We start from the raw sequence: 18,693 nt of genomic DNA on the forward strand, positions 1-18,693 counted from the left end.
CAAAAAACAAAACAAAACAAAAAAGTGAGAACATACGATGTTTGCTTTTCCATTCCTGAGTTACTTCATTTAAAATATAATGGTTTCTTTCCTTCCTTTCTTCCTCCTCCTCCTCTTCTTCTTTCTCTCTCTCTCTCTCACTCTTACTCTCTCACTAAAATAACCTAATTTATTTTTTTTAATTCCCAGTACTTTGCCTTAAACTTATGAGTAAGGAAAATAATGATTCGGGGTGATGCCCGAATCCTCACTGCTAATGTGAGACGAATTTTTGAGCGGTAAAGGTCGCCCCTAAGGTGACCAGCCTACTTTGCGGGATGCCTGGGAATCGCGATCTGCCTGACACCTTTACACCTAAAAAATAGACTGGGGGCCGGGCGCGGTGGCTCACGCCTGTAATCCCATCACTTTTGGAGGCTGAGGCAGGCGGATCAAGAGGTCAGGAGATCGAAACCATCCTGGCGGGCCGGGCGCGGTGGCTCAAGCCTGTAATCCCAGCACTTTGGGAGGCCGAGACGGGCGGATCACGAGGTCAGGAGATCGAGACCATCCTGGCTAACACGGTGAAACCCCATCTCTACTAAAAAAATACAAAAAACTAGCCGGGCGAGGTGGCGGGCGCCTGTAGTCCCAGCTACTCGGGAGGCTGAGGCAGGAGAATGGCGTGAACCCGGGAGGCGGAGCTTGCAGTGAGCTGAGATCCGGCCACTGCACTCCAGCCTGGGCGACAGAGCGAGACTCCGTCTCAAAAAAAAAAAAAAAAAAAAAAAAGAAACCATCCTGGCTAACACGGTGAAACCCCGTCTCTACTAAAAATACAAAAAGAAATTAGCCGGGCGTGGTGGCGGGCGCCTGTAGTCCCAACTACTCGAGAGGCTGAGGCAGGAGAATGGCGTGAACCCAGGAGGCGGAGCTTGCAGTGAGCCGAGATCACACCACTGCACTCCAGCCTGGGCAACAGAGCAAGACTCCGTCTCAAAAAAAAAAAAAAAAAAGTAGACTGGGGCCGGGTGCGGTGGCTTACACCTGTAATCCTAGCACTTTGGGAGGCCGAGGTGGGCGGATCACTTGAGGTCAGGAGTTCCAGACCAGCCTGACTAGCATGGTGAAACCCGGTCTCTGCTAAAAATACAAAAATTAGCCGGTGTCCTGGCACACACCTGTAATCCCAGCTGCTAGGGAGGCTAAGGCATGAGAATCACTTGAACCCCGGAGGCAGAGGTTGCAGTGAGCTGAGATGGTGCCACTGCACTCCAACCTGGGTGACAGAGCGAGACCCTGTCTAAAAAATAAAAAATAAATAAAAAATTTCCCAGTACCATGACCATAACTAAAAGAACACCATGCCTAATGCAGTTTGTGTGTGATATGGAGGGAAAAAATTTGGAGAGTGAGTAATAAAAGGGGATTGGAATTTTAAATAAGGAAAGTCCACTTTGAGAAGTTGATGTTTACCAACGACTTGAAGGAGGTGAAGGAGTTGGAAAGAAAATAAAAAGACAAGACTGACTGATCACAGTGGCTCTCACCTGTAATCCCAGCACTTTGGGAGGCCAAGGCCTAGGAGGTGGGGGGGAACTCCTTGAGCCCAGGAGTTCCAGACCAGCCTGGGCAACATAATGAGACTATGGAGACTATTTCTTAAAAAAAAAAAAAAATTTTTTTTGAGACAGAGTTTCGCTCTTGTTGCCCAGGCTGGAGAGCAATGGCACGATCTCGGCTCACTACAACCTCCGCCTCTCGGGTTCAAGCAATTCTCCTGCCTCAGCCTCCCAAGTAGCTGGGATTACAAACATGTGCCACCACCACGCCTGGCTAATTTTTTCTATTTTTAGTAGAGACGGGGTTTCTGCATGTTGGTCAGGCTGGTCTTGAACTCCTGACCTCAGGTGATCCACCCGCCTTGGCCTCCCAAAGTGCTGGGATTACAAGCGTGAGCCACCGCACCTGACCAAAAAAAATTTTTTTAAAAAAAAGGAACAAATAATTTTGGGTAATGACAATAGCTAAATAAATATGTAAATATATACCACCATTTTTTTTTTTTGAGACAGGGTCTCACTGTGTCGCCCAGGCTGGAGTACAGTGGCACAATCACGGCTCACTGCAGCCTTGAACTCCCGGACCCAAGCAAGCCTTCCACCTCAGCCTCCCAAGTAGCTGGAACCACAGGTGTGCGCTACCACCTGGGTAATTTTTAAAGATTTCAAAGATGAGGTTTTGCCATGTTGCCCAGGCTGGTCTCAAACTCCTGAGCTCAATCAATCTACTCGCCTTGGCCTATCAAAGTGCTGGGATTATAGGCGTGAGCCAACACATCCTGCCCCACCACTTTCAATAACAGAGCCAAAACCTCGAAGCAGTGACTGCCAGGGTTCCAAAACCACCTTCCATCTTGGGGTCCACAGTTTGAACATTCCCCAAACCATTTTACCACAATCTCATTTTTGAAGAAGTTTTTTTTTTTAATTTAAAAACTTCCATGATTACAGTATTAATATGAAGATTAATTCATTCAGCCAGCCAATGTTTACAAACAGTTAATCTGTGTCAAACAACGTTGTAAGCACTCAGATTAATCCTCTCGATATCCTTACAAAGTAGTTAATATCATTAGCCCCAGTTTACAGAGGGGGAAAATAGGAGTATGAGGTCACACATTTAGTATGGAGGAAACTGGGATTTGAACAAAGGCAGTATGGCTCCAGCGGACCTTCCCCTAACCCCTGTGTTAGACTGTCTTGAAAGTCTTACTCTTTCAAAGTTCTCTCTTCAATTAGACACTTCCCTCAGGTCTTCATCAAACGTCATTTTTAAATTTAATTTTTTTTAAGAGATGGGGGTCTTGCTCTGTTGCCCAGGGTAGAATACAGTGGCAGGGATCATAGCTGACTGCAGCCTTGACTTCCTGGGCTCAAGGAATCCTCCTGCCTCAGTAGCTAGGACTACAGGTGTGCGTTCACATACAAACACATACACACACAAATACTCACTATATTCTTCCCTGCTTCATTTTTGTCCTCAACATATATCACTATCATATTATATATTTTACTTTTTTTTTTTTTAAGGCAGGGTCTCACTCTGTCGCCCAAGCTGGAGTGCGGTGGCACAATCTCAGCTTACTGCAGCCTAGACCTCTGTGATCCTCCCACCTCAGCCTCCCGAGTAGCTGGGACCACAGGCACATGCCACCATGCTCAGCTAATTTTTTGTATTTTTAGTGGAAATGGGGGTCTCGCCATGTTGCCCAGGCTGGTCTTGAACTCCTGAGCTCAAAGGATCTGCACCCCTCAGCCTCCCAAAGTTCTGGGATTACAGGCATGAGCCATGGTGGCTGGCCTATATTTTACTTATTTAGCTATTATCATTACTCCAAATTGTTAATTGTTCTTTAAATTTATCATCTGTCCCCTGCACTGGAAGAAAGCTCCAAGAGGGCAGGAATTTTTGCCTGTTTCATTCACTGCTATATCCCTGTCACATAGTAGGCACTTGATCAATATTTGTGAGATGAATGAATAAATGATTGAATGAGCAAATGAATCCTTCTTCACACTTATGTATAGGTAATGGTTGTTGATTCCCAGCTGCTTTGCCTGGATCCTGTGCCTTCAACTGGCCCTGGATTCACCCCTCTGACTCACATGCAAGTGACCTCTAAAGTATTGGCCCTGCTTACGAATACTAACATTTAAAATTGGAATCAGACCGGGCGCAGTGGCTCAAGCCTGTAATCCCAGCTCTTTGGGAGGCTGAGACGGGTGGATCACTTGAGGTCAGGAGTTTTAGACCAGCCTGGCCAACATGGTGAAACCCAGTTTCTACTAAAAATACAAAAATCAGCCCTGCATAATGGTGCTCAGCTGTAGTCCCAGCTACTCAGGAGGCTGAGGCACAAGAATCACTTGGACCCAGAAGGCAGAGGTTGCAGTGAGCCAAGATCACACCACTGCACTCCAGCCTGGGCGACAGAGTGAGACTCTGTCTCAAAAATTAATTAATTAATTTAATTTAATTTAGTTGGAATTAAGGCCGGTCTCGGTGGCTCACACCTGTAATCCCAGCACTTTGGGAGGCCAAGGTGGGTGGATCGCTTGAGCCCAGGAGTTTGAGACCAGCCTGGGCAATGTGGTAAAACCCTGTCCCTACTGAAAATACAAAAAATTAGCCAGGCATGGTGGTGCACGACTGTAGTCCCAGCTACTCTGGCAGCTGGGGCACAAGAATCGCTTGAACTTGGGAGGTGGAGGTTGCAGTGAGCCAAGATCATGCCACTGTACTCCAGCCTGGGCAACAAAGCGAGACTCCATCCCCAAAAAAAAAAAAAAAAAAAAAAAAGGCTGGGGCGGTGGCTCACGCCTGTAATCCCAACACTTTTGGAGGCCGAGGCGGGCAGAGATCACAAGGTCAAGAGATCGAGACCATCCTAGCCAACATGGTGAAACTGTCTCTACTAAAAACACAAAAATTAGCTGGGCGTAGTGGTGTGCACCTGTAGTCCCAGCTACTCCGGAGGCTGAGGCAGGAGAATCACTTGAACCTGGGAGGCATTACAGTGACATTACAGTGAGCTGAGATCACGCCCACTGCACTCCAGCCTGGTGATAGAGCAAGACTCTATCTCAAAAAAATAAATTAAAAAATAAAAAATAAAATTGGAATTAGACCAACTCAACTCAGGTGAATTTTTAGTGAGCAACTTTGAACCAGAGTGAATTCTCCTGAGCCAATTTAATTCCTTGATCAATGCCATGCAGTGGTGCAATTAACCCAAAACCAATTTTGGCTGTTTTCATTTCTCTGAAGTTATTTTCACTATGATCATTTTCTGGTTAATTTTTACAATAAAGATTTAATCCATATATTGATTCTCTTATCTGTGTCAAATTCAAGCAGTAACAGCTTCCCTCAGATAGCTCCTTGGCCTCAGGCTGCTCATTGACCATCTCAGGCACATTCTTGCTTCTGGAACTTGGTACCCATTGTTCCTTCTGCCAGAAATGCTCTTGCATCTGTGTGTTCATCTCTGGCTTCCTTCACATTTTTTTCCTTCAAGTAATGAACTTTGCTGACTACCCTATTTAAATTCAGGTTCCCCCTCCCCCCAACTCCCTGACACCCCCTTACCAGATTTATTTATTTATTTATTTTTGGAATAGGGTCTTGCTCGGTCACCTGGGCTGGAGTGCAGTGGCCCAATCTCAGCTCACTGCAACCTTCGCCTCCCCGGCTCCAGTGATTCTCCATCTCAGCCTTCCGAGTAGCTGGAATTACAGGCGTGTGACACCATGCCCAGCTAATTTTTGTATTTTTAGTAGGGACAGGGTTTCGCCCTGTTGCCCAGTTGCCCAGGCTGGCCTCAGGCTCCTGGCCTCAAATGATCTGCCCACCTCAGCCTCCCAAAGTGCTGAGATTACAGGTGTGAGCCACCACACCCAGCCCCTGGATTTATTTTTAACTTAATCCATACTTACCACTTCCCTACATACATATAATATACAAATTAATTGTGCTGTTTATTTTCTGTCTCTCCCAGCTGTAATACAGGCTCCATGAGGGCGGGCATTTTTAAATCTTTTGTTCCCTGCTGTGTCCCCTTTGGCTATAACAGTGCCTGGGCAGGAGGATCGCTTGAGTCCAGGGTCCAGGCTGCAGTTAGCCATGGTCATGCCACTGCACTCCAGCCTGAGCAACAGAGAAAGACCCTATCTCAAAACAAAAATAAAAACAAAACAACAGAGTGCCTGGGGTCCGGTAGGCACTTCAATAAATATTTGTTGAATGAATACCTCCTGTCATTCTGAGCTTTGTTTGTGGACAGTTTCCATTGAGTCCAATATTTCAGGATCAAAATTTGCAGGTCCACATTTTGTTGAGAACATCAAAAACTTCCATCAATTTTTCCCTCAATACAGTTTCAAGTTCACAGTTTTGGCTGCTGTCAGTTTATTCTGCGGTGCTTACATTTATTGGTAATAGTCACTGTGAATCTGGTAAGATGTTCTATTTTTATTTTCTGGGTAATGTCCTATTAGATTGAAGGATAAAGGAGGCTGGTATCTGTTATGTTGGCAGAACAAAGTTGCGTCCAAAATATGAAAGTTCAAAGGTCCCTGGGGTCGAACAGCAGGGTGAAAACATTGTGTTAAGGTCTCGGACCACCCCCACCAGCCTCCGCCCTCATCCTGGGAAATTCCTAAGGGCAGGGACCCTGATATCCACCAGTGCCTGGCACACCGTTGGGGCACACTGTTGGGGCTTAGCACTCAGTAGGCAGTCCCTCCCTCTTCATCCCAATGTGGTCCTTACAAGGTCAGCCATCCCCAGCCTGACCAACATGGTGAAACCCCATCTCTACTAAAAAATAATACAAACAAAATGAGCCGGGCATGATGGTGGGTGCCTGTAGTTCCAGCTACTCAGGAGGCTGAGGCAGGAGAATCGTTTGAACATGGGAGAAGGAGGTTGCAGTGACCCGAGATCGTGCCACTGCATTCCAGCCTGGGCAACAGAGCGAGACCCTGTCTCAAGAAAAGAAAAGAAAAAAAAAAGTTCGGTCATCCACCAGAATGGCTACAGTGAAAAAGACCAGAAACGCCGAATGATGGGGAGTCACCTCTGGGAAAGTGTAGATTGGAAAATTGGCATGATTTACTGAAGCTGATTGGTCACATGTCTACCCAATGACTTAGCAATTCCATTCCTAGGTATATACCCAAGAAATGAGTGCATATGTCTATCAAAAGATGTGTACAAGAATGTTCACAGAATTATTCTTAGCCAGGCACAGTGGCTCACGCCTGTAATCCCAGCACTTTGGGAGGCCAAGGCAGGTGGATCACTTAAGGTCAGGGGTTCAAGACCAGCCTGGCCAACCTGGTGAAACCCTATCTCTACTACAAATACAAAAATTAGCAGGGCCTGGTGGCTCACGCCTGCAGTCCCAGCTACTCAGGAGGCTGAGACACGAGAAATGCTCGAACCCGGGAGGTGGAGGTTGCACTGAGCCAAGATCACACCACTGCATTCCAGCCTGAGCAACAGAGCAAGACTGTCTCAGAAGAAAAAAAAAATTCTTAATAGCCCCAAATATAAAACAACTCAAATGCTCAGCAACGTAAGAATGGCTAAAGTCTGGTCTGTTCATACAATGAAATAGACTACAGCAATGAGGATGAACTAACTACTCACGTATGTGATGATGTTGATCAGTCTCACAAACATTGTGCAGAATGAAAGAAACTGGACACAAAACCAGACCAAAGTAACCTAACATTGTTAGAAGTCAGGAGAATGGCTACTTTTGGTGGGGAAGAGGGAAGACCTGAAGGGAGCTTCTAGGGTTTGCCATGTTGTGATTTTTGTCTGTCTGTTTTTGAGACAGAGTCTCACTCTGTGGCCCAGGCTGGAGTGCAGTGGCATGGTGCGATCTCGGCTCACTGCAACGTTTGCCTCCTAGGCTCAAGCGATCCTCCCACCTCAACACCCTTAGTAGCTGGGACCATCAAGCCTCGTTAATTTTTGTATTTTTTGTAGACGAGGTTTCACCATGTTGCCCAAGCTGGTCTCAAACTCCCAAGCTCAAAACATCAGTCCGCCTCTGCCTCCCAAAGTATGTTTCTTGACCTAAGTGCTGGTTATATGGGTGTGCCCAATTTATAAAAAGTAAATGAGCTTTGTGTGCTTTTCTGCATGTATATTTTAATTCAATCATTTATAAAGAGTCAGCCAGTGTGGCTGGGTCACGATGAGGGAGGGGAAGGTAGTATTGTAGTCAAAATGGGGCCAGGGCTTGGATTTTAGGATTAAGTCTAAGCGCAGCCTTTTGTTTGACCAGAATGGAGGCTTCTGGAGAGCCCTAGAGCTTGATGAGGCAGAGCAGAGGGGAATGAGAAGTGTTCATCCTCAGGGGGTGTAAGCCAGAAGGCAAGGATGGGGATGGGATGTCACCTACACAGGAGGTATCAATACCAAATGTTTATCAAGCACATACCGTGCCAGTCACTGCTCTAAGTGAATAGAACATATGTGAATACCTGCCCTTCTGGAATTTACATCCTGGTGGGGAGTGGAGAGAATGTGCTCTCTGGGCACCAGGCTGAGGCTTATTATAGGGGTTATTGCTCCAATATACCCAGGTACTTGGTGGCTGGGGTAACATGCCCCTTTCACTTCCATAGTCCCACTAACTTCAGGGGGGAGGGTAGAGAGTACTCCCTTCACACATCAGTACTCTCTGCTTTGTGGTACACTCGAGTTGGGAGCCCTCAGGGTCTTCCTCACTTGCAGGAAGGCTCATGCAGATATGGCTCCTCCCTCAGCCACATGTAAGTGGATTTGGGCTCTCCTGAGACCCAGTAGCTAGAAGTAGGGCATTGCCTCTAGTGGTGAATTTGGCAAGCCAGATTTTCTTCCTGTAGCCAGTGGCTGGAGGCTCCTATACCCTTCGAAGCCCCAGGCAGGGACAAGCACAGAGATGGTAGCAATGAATACATGAGGTGGTGATTTGAATGTGGGAGCTGTGGAAGGAAGAGATGCCAGGAGGGTGAAGAGAAGCCCACACTTAACAGAGATGCCTCTGAAAGAAACAAACTCAGCCAGGGCCAGAACAAGTCCCCTACTCCATCTGCCAGACTGAGAGACAGCAACCCTGGTGCAAGGAGACAGCCTATTTCCACAGAGGAAGAAAGTAAGGGAGAAAAGACTTCTTGATTTTGAGACACAGAAAGACAAAGAGAGGAAAGGGGGTGAGGAGAGAAGCAGACCCACATGCACATACATACACACACATACAGATGCATATCTTGAGTTAGAAGTCATCCAGATTTGGGGCAGAAGGGAACACAGGCATCCAGACTCACCAACACACAGGACAGGGGCAAAACACACAGGACAGGGGCAAAACCCAAAGCTCAGAGAGAAGCAGAGAACACAGGGAGGAGAGACAAAACACCCACCCTTAGCAACAGAAAGCCCTGCACTCACTCTCCACCTTAATCCCTGGTTGCCCTGGCCTCTCTTCAAACATAGGAGGTCCCAGTGAGGTGGTCTGGCTCTAAAGATAGGTGCCAACAATTTCTTCCCATGTGCCACACTCTCATCCAGCGGAGCCCCAAGCCATCATGTAAGAAGCCGAGGTTAGGCCCGGTGCAGTGGCTCATGCCTGTAATCCCAGCACTTTGGGAGGCTGAGGCAGGTGGATGATCTGAGGTCAGGAGTTCGAAAACCAGCCTGGCCAACATGGTGAAACCCCATCTCTACTAAAAATAGAAAAATTAGTTGGGCATGGGGTGGGCGCCTGTAATCCCAGCTACTCAGGAGGCTGCAGCAGAATTGCTTGAACCTGGGAGGCGGAGGTTGCAGTGAGCCGAGATCATGCCATTGTACTCCAGCTGGGTGACAAGAGCAAAACTCCTTCTTAAAAAAAAAAAGAGGCTGGGCACGGTGGCTCATGCCTGTAATCCCAGCACTTTGGGAGGCCGAGGCAGGCGGATCACGAGGTCAGGAGATCGAGACCATCCTGGCCAACATGATGAAACCCTGTCTCTACTAAAAATACAAAAAATTAGCTGGGTGTGGTGGCAGGCGCCTATTGTCCCAACTACCCTGGAGGCTGAGGCAGGAGAATCGCTTGAACCCGGGAGGCAGAGGTTACAGTGAGCAGAGATCATGCCACTGTACTCCAGCCTGGGTGACAGAGCAAGGCTCCGTCTAAAAAAAAAAAAAAAAAAAAAGTCAAGGCTGTTCTGCTGGAGAGAGGCCATATGGAAGAGGACTGAAGTGCCAGACATGTGAGTGAAGAAGCCATCTTAGACACCCAGCCCAGTTGAGCCTTCATATGACTCCAGTCCCAGCCACCATCTAACTACAACTACCCGAGACCCCAAGAAGAGCCACCTTACTGGGCCCAGTCAACCCACAGGGCCATGAAAGAGAAGACTGAATTGTGGTCTTAAGCCACTAAGTTTTAAGGTGTTTGTCACACAGCAATATATAGCCAGAACACCCAGGGAAGGCTGCAGCAGCCCTTTTAAAGCTTCTGACACCCCTACCCCATATCCCCTTCACAACACAATCAACATTAGCGAGTTGGACTTTCAGCCCCTTTAATTAGGTGCTCTGAGAAGAGGTCAGAATGGCAGGCAGGAGGTGGGGAAGGTGGTACTTCTTGAGCCCCACTCAGCAACTGGTCACTCATCCTCTGGCAGCTGGATCTTGCTGGGGTCGAAGTAGTTGGATTCTATGAGGGGAAGGCCATTGGCCTCTCGGTATTTCACAAGTCTCTCAGCTTCGCGGCGGGACCACTCTTTCATCCTGGCAGTGCAAATAGCAGGGGTAGACGTGAGGGAGCCTCAATTGACACCAATCCCTCATCTCAGCTCCCTATTCCCAATGGTGCAGGAATAAGACTCCTGCAGAGTCCCCTTCAACCTCCATCCCTGCCTCGGGCTCCTACCCATCCCACGCTCTTGGACACCCCATGCACCTGTAGTCAGGCAGATAGGCCACATAGGTGCTGCCAAGGACCAGGACGACGGAGACGCCAAAGAAGAAGACAACTCGCATGTTCCAGACGTCTAAAACGGGGTCCTTGTCATAACCATGGGAGTCTGGGTTCTGTGGAGAAAGAGAGGTCAATGAGGGCTTCCTGCTGCTCCACAAAGCCTTATTCTGGCCCTGCATAACTTGGTCTCCATACGCCCCTCTCACTAAATTCCTCTGTTTCCATTCTTGGGATATGTCAAGCTCCTTCCCACCGCAGAACCACTGCACTTGCTGCTGTCTTTGCCTGGAAAGCCTTTCTTCCAGCTCTAGTCATGGATGGATCTGTCTCCTCATTCAACATTTTGGATTCATCACCACTTCCTTCAGGAGGCACTCCCTAGTTACCTTGTCTTTCAAAGTTGAAGCATAGGAAACTGCTATTTTTATAGGTCACAAATAGTTGAATACTGGCAATTTCTTATGGCTCAACCTAATGAAATAGCCCCCTACACCCAAGTCATCCTCTATCCACTTACCTTGCCTAACTTTGTCTTCACATCCTCTCTTCCTTCCTTGTCTCTTTCTAGCCTATGTTTACCTAAGTAGCACACCTTCCCCATTCTCTGTATATCATACATTCTCACATTATACTATCTATTATACTACTCTGTATTATTGTTTTTTAATATTTTACGTGTTTATTTTCTGTCTTCTGCACTATCATGTAAGCTCTATGAGAGCATGGGCTTTGTCTGATTTCCACACTGCTGTATCCCCAGGGCTCTGAACTGAGCCTGGCACACAGCAGGCCCTCAATACATATTTACAGAATGAACGAGCATCCTATACATCCAAGCCCCTTAACCAGAGATTAGTATTGCTGAAGTACTTACTATGTGCCAGTCTTTTCACATAGACAAACCTCACAAAATCTCAGTGAGATGAAACATGGCAATAATAACACATTCTAGTGCTGAGTACATACTTACGAAGTGCCAGCTGCTGTTCCGACCATTTTTACTCATTTAATCACATGAGGCAGGTGGGGTGTCTTACTTTTTAGGTGTCCTATTACTGTTCCCATCTTACAGACAAAGAAACTGAGGCACCAAGGGTTTATGCCACCAAAGTCACATGGGTAGGTAACTGTCAGTGCTGCCTGATTTCACAGCGTCTGCTATTAATACAGCACAGCAGACCTGGTAGCCCTAAATTCAAATACCAGTTCCACCTCCACCATTTATTCAGTTATGTGAGCTAGGGCAATCTACTTAACAGCTCTGTGCTTCAGTTTCCTTATCTGTAGGATGAGTATAATAATAGTGCCTACCTCGAAATGGGGTTTGTTTTTAGGATAAGATGAGCTAATGCACATCAAGTGTTTAGAACACAGATGGGGCCCAGAGCGGTGGCTCCTGCCTGTAATCCCAGCACCTTGGGAGGCCGAGGCGGGAGGATCGCTTGAGCCAGGAGTTCGAGACCAGCCTGGGCAACAGAGCGAGATCTCGTCTCTAAAAAAAAAAGAACACAGACAGCAACGAGCAAGTACCATATCGGTGTTTAGTATTATCGTTGTTGTACTACTATATTGCTTCTAATGCGTTTTGAGCGCTGTCCACTTGAGGCGTGATTTCTGTCTGCAAAATAAAACCAGTCCTGCCTCTGGCCCTGGAACGCGGATATCCACAGATAAAGGAGGAACACAAGATAGGCAAAATTCCCAAGTCTTCTAGGCTTTCGCCGGCCGCGCAGGCCTCTACTGCCTAAGAACGTCCTCTACAGCGCCCCACCTGCCGATCCCGGATTGACCCCTTCAGGGTTCCGTCCCCCCCCACCCCCCCCGCCTCTTACCTTCTCATACAAGTTTTGGTCTTCGGGTTCTGGGTCCTCTTGCCACTGTGTGGTCGGTTCCAGGGCCCGCTTTCTCGCCACAGCGGACGGGGCGACCACAGTCCTGGAGAAGCTAGATTCCCAGCGGACGCGGGCGGCCGGGAGCCCTCGCGTTGCCGCTGCCGCCAAAAGACGGCGAGCGCTCAAACCAAACAGCCCAGCCGCCATGACAGATGGTGCTGCAGGGTCTGAGGGGCGGGGACGGAAATGCGACTGTGCGCAGCTGCAGTGGGTGAGAGCGCGACAATTATCGCTCCGCCTCCGCCATGCTATATAGGTCCCAGATCTGATTTTGTTTTCCAGTGAGGCGGGGCGTTGAGCAACCCTCTTTGCCTCCAGTTGTCGTGGCTTCGTGGGGCCAACCATTCTCTCCCCCTTTCGGCCAGGCTGAGAAATTTCTTATTGATGGATCTGCTCATTTCCTGGATAGGAAGAAATCGGTGACATTGGGTGGATATAGTTCCCAGCCAATCGCCCAGAGTTCCCTCGCCCTTTGGGGAAAGAGGTGGAGCTTCCGCTAGTCTTTCATCTTCAAAGGAAATCAAGCTTCTAAAAAGCGGGCCCTGCCGGATTGGCCAATAGCTACTTCTTTTCTCCACTAGGGGAGCGTTCGCACGGGTGTGGGGAGGTGTGGGGAGGTGGCCAGCGCTTGCCAATCAGAGGAGGCCAGGGCTGTCCCCTGGCGGGCGGTGACCAATCGCCGGGGCCGGCCAGAGCGCGCTTCCTTAGTAGGTGGATGGTGGTCGGAGCGCCGACTCCCTTCTCGTCGTCGCCATTTTGAGCTGGTGACTGGCCGGCTGGGAGTAGGCGGCAGTGAGTTTCCTTGGGAGGGCAGCGCGCTTGGCGCTTCTCCCCTCCCCCCGATCTGCCTGCAGTCTCGGACTTGGTAGTTGCGCGCTCCGGCTCCGGCTGAGCTGGGAGAGTTGGAGGAGGTGGCGGCGGGCCGAGGTGATGTCTGGGAGCCCTCCCTTGACAGCCCGGGCCGAGAAGGTGAGCGTCGACGCTGGTCGTGGGGGCGGAGGTAAGGGGCCCGGGGCGGGGACGTAGAGGAGGCGCGAGGGCGGACTTCGGGTCGGTGGGATGCGCGGAACGGAGGGGTTCGTGCAATGTCTGTACCCGGGAGGGGTTTTTTTTGTTTTTTTTTTTTTGGTGGTTTTTTTTTTTTTTTTTTTTGGTGTGAGCAAAGGCGCGTGCGCGACTGGGACATGGGATGGGTGCGTGCGGGTTGGGGGAAGGGAGGGACGAATGGGAGTGGGCTACTGTGGATCACTGTGTCGGCTACACCGAAGTTTATCATTGGGGAAGCGGTTGTCTGCGACTTGTGCATAGGAGAGGGGATGCTGCTCTGTGTTACTCTGGTGTTTATCGATCCATTGGGAAATATTCTGTGGTTCTGGTCTTTATTCCTGGGGGATCAGAGGGAGGATGTGGCTCTGGTCTTTACCCTTTGAGGGAGAGTGTCTGTGACTCAGATCCTTATCCATGGGGCGGGGCTTGGGGGACGACTGTCTTGTGATTGACCCTAACCCACTTACTGGGTGGGGAGGGGGATGCAGGGAATGTGTGTGTGACTCATTGCCCCTTCTTTTGGGGAGTTTGTGAGAGTGACGCTCATCCATGGAAAGAGGACCTAGTGTGTAATTGTGGTCCTTACTGTGGATTCCTTCTGTGATGTGGGCCCGTAGTTATTTGGGGCTCGTGTCTGTGACTGGCCCTTGGCTGTGGTGGATGTTACTGTGTGACTCTGGCCCCTTTGCCAGAGTCTCTTGAGGGTTTTTGTGCTCTCAGCCGCCAGTGCCTCTGGTGTGATTCTAACTCTTGCCCACCTGGGAGCAGGTAATTCGGGTTCCCTGTGGCTTGAGGAGGAAGAGAAAGTTGGAATGTGCGTGTGTCTGTGTGTGTGTATGTGCACGCGCATAGAGCAAAGGCGTGGCAGCAACCTAGTGTTGGGCAGGTGCTATTTTTGCCTGGCTTTACCTGATTCCTGTTCAGAGGGTGGAGCCTGAAGATCTGGGATTCATCCTGACCTCTGGCTGGGTCACAGGGTTCTCAGGACTCCTTGAGTTCTCACCACAGCCCTGAGGGTTGGATGAAGTGGCTGCTGCTCCATCCCAGTAGAAGAGCACGGTGGTTCAGAACAGCCTCCAAAAGGGCCCCTTTTGCCTCTGGAAAACGGGCTTGAGCCCTGGGGAGGGAATCACCTTGGGACCTGGCTGCACATAGGAGACAGGGCTCAGGGCTGAGCCAGTTGCTGTGTGAGGGCCAAGGCTGTGTTGGCCAGGAGCCCAGGGAGGTAGCAGCTGTCTCGTTGCCAAGTTAGCCCCTTCATACACACCCCCAAGAACCTTTCATGGTCTTTTGCTGCCTTATAGGGGACAGCCAGCAGCTTGTTGGGAGGATGAGATGGTCCCTTGGGGCCCATGGAAGGAGCCTGGTGGGTGCCTGGGGCTCCCATTGTTGTGAAGTCTTGCCTGATGTGCTGAATCTCAGGCAAGACTTTCAGCCCTGAGAGTATCCCTACGGCCACCCTGGGATGCAGCCCCAGGCTTGAATTTGTCTACCTGTCTTAGGTGGCAAAGCCCTGATCACACCGTGGGTGGCCCCGCCAGGTCTCTCTGCAAGATGCCCCTTGTCTGCTGAAGTCTTTGCTGTTTTCTTTATTTTTTTATTTATTTTTTTTTTTTGAGACGGAGTCTCGCTCTGTCACCCAGGCTGGAGTGCAGTGGCCGGATCTCAGCTCACTGCAAGCTCCGCCTCCCGGGTTCGGGCCATTCTCCTGCCTCAGCCTCCTGAGTAGCTGGGACTACAGGCGCCCGCCACCTCGCCCGGCTAGTTTTTTGTATTTTTTAGTAGAGACGGGGTTTCACCGTGTTAGCCAGGATGGTCTCGATCTTCTGACCTAGTGATCCACCCGTCTCGGCCTCCCAAAGTACTGGGATTACAGGCTTGAGCCACCGCGCCCGGCCGTCTTTGCTGTTTTTTAAGGCAGTGGGCTCTAGCCTCATGTTTGCGGGGAAAGGGAGGAGCAGGCCAAGTAGGGGCTACCTTCACACTGTGATGCACAGGAGTGCTGGGAGCTAGAAGACAATGTCCCTGGGCTAAGGGGCGGCAAAGAGCCTTGACAACGAGGGTTTCTCAAGGAGGCCTTCTCTGTCCCAACTGTTTTGACCCCTTTTTTCCCTCTATTCTCCGCAGAGTCCCTGCAGGAAGCATCACCCAGGCTGGCAGATCATGGTAGCAGCAGCGGGGGTGGCTGGGAAGTGAAACGGAGCCAGCGGCTGAGGAGGGGCCCCAGCAGCCCCCGAAGGCCCTATCAGGACATGGAGTATGAAAGACGGTGAGTTACCCGTTCCCAGCCTCCCAAACAGCCTAGGCTTGCCTCTATGTGAGAATTGATCCAAGAAGGTGCTAGGTTGGGGCTTCTGGGTAGAGGAAACAGCAATAGCAGATGAGGAGTTTCTTTTCAGCAGACAGGTATTTGGCACCTGTTGTGAGCCAGGACTTGTGCTGGGCTCTGAGAGTGCAGTGATGAATGAGACATGAGATTGTATCCTTCTCAGTACTCATGGTGTCGCAGTGAGGCTATGCAGTTAACAGGTGGGAGGTTGAGGTTGGGGCTATAGCCTGGGGTATGAGGGATGGGTGGGAATGGCACCATCAGAGTCAGGATTTGCCCAGTACCACTAGGGAACAAGTCAGGTTAGATAGTGGGAGATTCCAGGGACAGTATGGGCTACAGTTGGCATGATACTTGCTTGGAATGGATACTCTCAGATAGTTATTTCTTCAGCTCTGCTATGAACAAGGAATAGCCAGAACACTGGGTAAAATACAGAAATCCTGAGTAAAATTCAGTGATCCCTTGCCATCCAGGTGATTCCGAGGCAGGTAACCCAGCCATGACACTTGAAGATTGCCTAGAAAAGCAGACTTAACTCTCCCAGAAAGCCTCTATTAAGACTCAAGAGTCGATAGCTTCATAAAAAGAGAAAATAATTTTTAAAATGTCTTACAAAGAGTTTCTTCTACCACCACCCCTTTTAAAAATGTAGAATTGTAATATTTTGTTTTCTGAAAAGTGAGCCCAAATTTGAGATAAGGTCATCACCTAGTGTTATTCAGTCTTGGCTTTCATTAGAAATGTTTTTTGAAGGCCGGGCGCGGTGGCTCACGCTTGTAATCCCAGCACTTTGGGAGGCTGAGGCGGGCGGATCACAAGGTCAGGAGATCGAGACCACGGTGAAACCCCGTCTCTACTAAAAATACAAAAAATTAGCCGGGCGCGGTTGTGGGCGCCTGTAGTCCCAGCTACTCGGGAGGCTGAGGCAGGAGAATGGTGTGAACCCGAGAGGCGGAGCTTGCAGTGAGCCGAGATCGCGCCACTGCACTCCAGCCTGGGCGACAGAGCGAGACTCCGTCTCAAAAAAAAAAAAGAAATGTTTTTTGAAAGACATTTGATTTTGGATGGTATTCACTAGAAGTGCACTGTGGCCATTTCTGAATTTGAGTAGCTGACATACATACTTTGTTCAAACTTTATTACCAAGTAAATCCATTGACTTTTAAAAGCCCTCAAGTGCAGAGGTTTGAATTCATCATACTTTCCAGTTCAAGGTAGGTTTTTGTCATAGGTCAGCACAAGGCTTCCTCTTGCCACGTTTATTTTTTCATTTTATTCCCAATTCGCACCTCTGTGGGCAGCTGCTCTGTGTGTTTGATATGTATCCTTCTATGATACATATCATAGAAAATGTATCAGATTTATTATATACATTGTTTTCATATAAATGTATCATAGATACATGTGTCATATAAATATACATACATATACAAATGTATTATATAGATACATGTATCATATAAATATACATACATATATAAATGTATCATATAGATACATTTTCATAGAAAATGGAAATATGAAGTGTTTTGAGCGACTGTGTTTTCAGTTGACACACATGGCATAGTGCCACAGTTTTCATTTTGTTTCCTGAACTTTGTATTACTTAGAGTGGGAGGTTTTTTTTGTTTTTTGTTTTTTGTTTTGAGACAGGGTGTCTCTATGTTGCCCAGGCTGGTCTCAAACTCCTGGGCTCAGGCAATTCTCCTGCCTTGGCCTCCCAAAGTGCTGAGATTAAAGGCATGAGCCACTGTAACTGGCCAACAGTGCTGTTTTTTTGTTGTTGTTGTTTGTTTATTTTGAGACGGAGTTTCACTCTTGTCGCCCAGGCTGGAGTACAATGGCACAATCTCGGCTCACTGCAATCTCTGTCTCCGAGGTTCAAGTAATTCTCCTGCCTCAGGCTCCCAAGTAGCTGGGATTACAGGCGTGCACCACCATGCCCGACTAATTTTGTATATTTAGTAGAGATGGGGTTTCTCCATGTTGGTCAGGCTGGTCTCGAACTCTTGACCTCACGTGATCCTCCCAAAGTGCTGAGATTACGGGCATGAGCCACTGCACCCAGCACAGTGCTGTATTTTTGACATCTGTCTGTATTGCCGTGTGTATGTTACTGCTTTGTTTCCAGTTGCTGGCAAGGGCATCATGGGGCATGTCTACTGCATTTTACTTAATAATTCCCCAAAGAGTAGATGCCTGTTGTTAATTTTGATGTGCTGACATCACTTTTTTTTTTTTTTTTTTTTTTGGAGACAGAGTTTCACTCTTGTTGCCCAGGCTGGAGTGCAATGGCACAATCTCGGCTCACCGCAACCTCCACCTCCTGGGTTCAAGAGATTCTCCTGCCTCAGCCTCCCAAGTAGCTGGGATTACAGGCATGCACCACCACGCCCAGCTAATTTTTTGTATTTTTAGTAGAGATGGGGTTTCTCCATGTTGGTCAGGCTGGTCTTGAACTCCTGACCTCAGGTGATCCACCTGCCTCGGCCTCCCAAAGTGTTGGGATTACAGGCGTGAGCCACCGCGCCTTGCCCAACATCACCTTTTTTGCCTTACCTTTTAATGTATAGTTGTTTTTGTTTGTTTGTTTTTTGAGACGGGGTCTCTCTCTGTCACCCAGGCTGGAGTGCAGTGGCCGGATCTCAGCTCACTGCAAACTCCGCCTCCCGGGTTCACGCCATCCTCCTGCCTCAGCCTCCCAAGTAGGTGGGACTACAGGCGCCCACCACCAAACCCGGCTAATTTTTTGTATTTTTATTAGAGACGGAGTTTCACCATGTTAGCCAGGATGGTCTCAATCTCCTGACCTCGTGATCCGCCCGCCTTGGCCTCCCAAAGTGCTGGGATTACAGGCGTGGGCCACCGCGCCCAGCCTAATGTATAGTTTTTACCTTTTGCATTCAGATCTTTAA

At 48.9% G+C, this 18,693-nt stretch overlaps 2 protein-coding genes and 1 non-coding gene across 18 annotated transcripts in view; 2 read left to right on the forward strand and 1 right to left on the reverse strand.

The window, feature by feature from the left end:
- The first annotated feature begins 193 nt into the window (after positions 1 to 193).
- On the forward strand, positions 194 to 342 carry LOC123571542 (U12 minor spliceosomal RNA). The gene has a single exon (XR_006695687.1). It is a non-coding gene; the product is annotated as a U12 minor spliceosomal RNA (small nuclear RNA).
- A 9,745-nt stretch (positions 343 to 10,087) lies between these two features.
- NDUFB11 (NADH:ubiquinone oxidoreductase subunit B11) lies at positions 10,088 to 12,568 on the reverse strand. The gene is made up of 3 exons (XM_005593404.5): positions 12,340 to 12,568; positions 10,490 to 10,620; positions 10,088 to 10,317 (listed from the first exon to the last, which is right to left on the reverse strand). The coding sequence occupies exons 1-3, from the start codon at positions 12,544 to 12,546 to the stop codon at positions 10,194 to 10,196; spliced, it is 462 nt and encodes a 153-aa protein (XP_005593461.2). The 5' UTR covers positions 12,547 to 12,568; the 3' UTR covers positions 10,088 to 10,193.
- Positions 12,569 to 13,105: 537 nt separating this feature from the next.
- RBM10 (RNA binding motif protein 10) overlaps positions 13,106 to 18,693 on the forward strand; it is a 39,399-nt gene continuing 33,811 nt past the window's right edge. For 8 of the 16 annotated variants that reach the window (XM_005593395.4, XM_005593396.4, XM_074029929.1 and 5 more), the window contains exons 1-2: positions 13,106 to 13,399; positions 15,574 to 15,715. In XM_005593395.4, coding sequence (XP_005593452.1) covers positions 13,330 to 13,399; positions 15,574 to 15,715 — 212 coding nt within the window. In that variant the 5' untranslated portion in view covers positions 13,106 to 13,329. The remainder of the gene's footprint in view (positions 13,400 to 15,573; positions 15,716 to 18,693) is intronic. The other 8 variants (XM_065538172.1, XM_065538173.1, XM_074029928.1 and 5 more) reach the window with 1 other exon arrangement.

The sequence above is a fragment of the Macaca fascicularis genome, chromosome X (assembly GCF_037993035.2).
Source record: "Macaca fascicularis isolate 582-1 chromosome X, T2T-MFA8v1.1".
In the NCBI taxonomy this organism is placed as follows: Eukaryota; Metazoa; Chordata; class Mammalia; order Primates; family Cercopithecidae; genus Macaca; species Macaca fascicularis.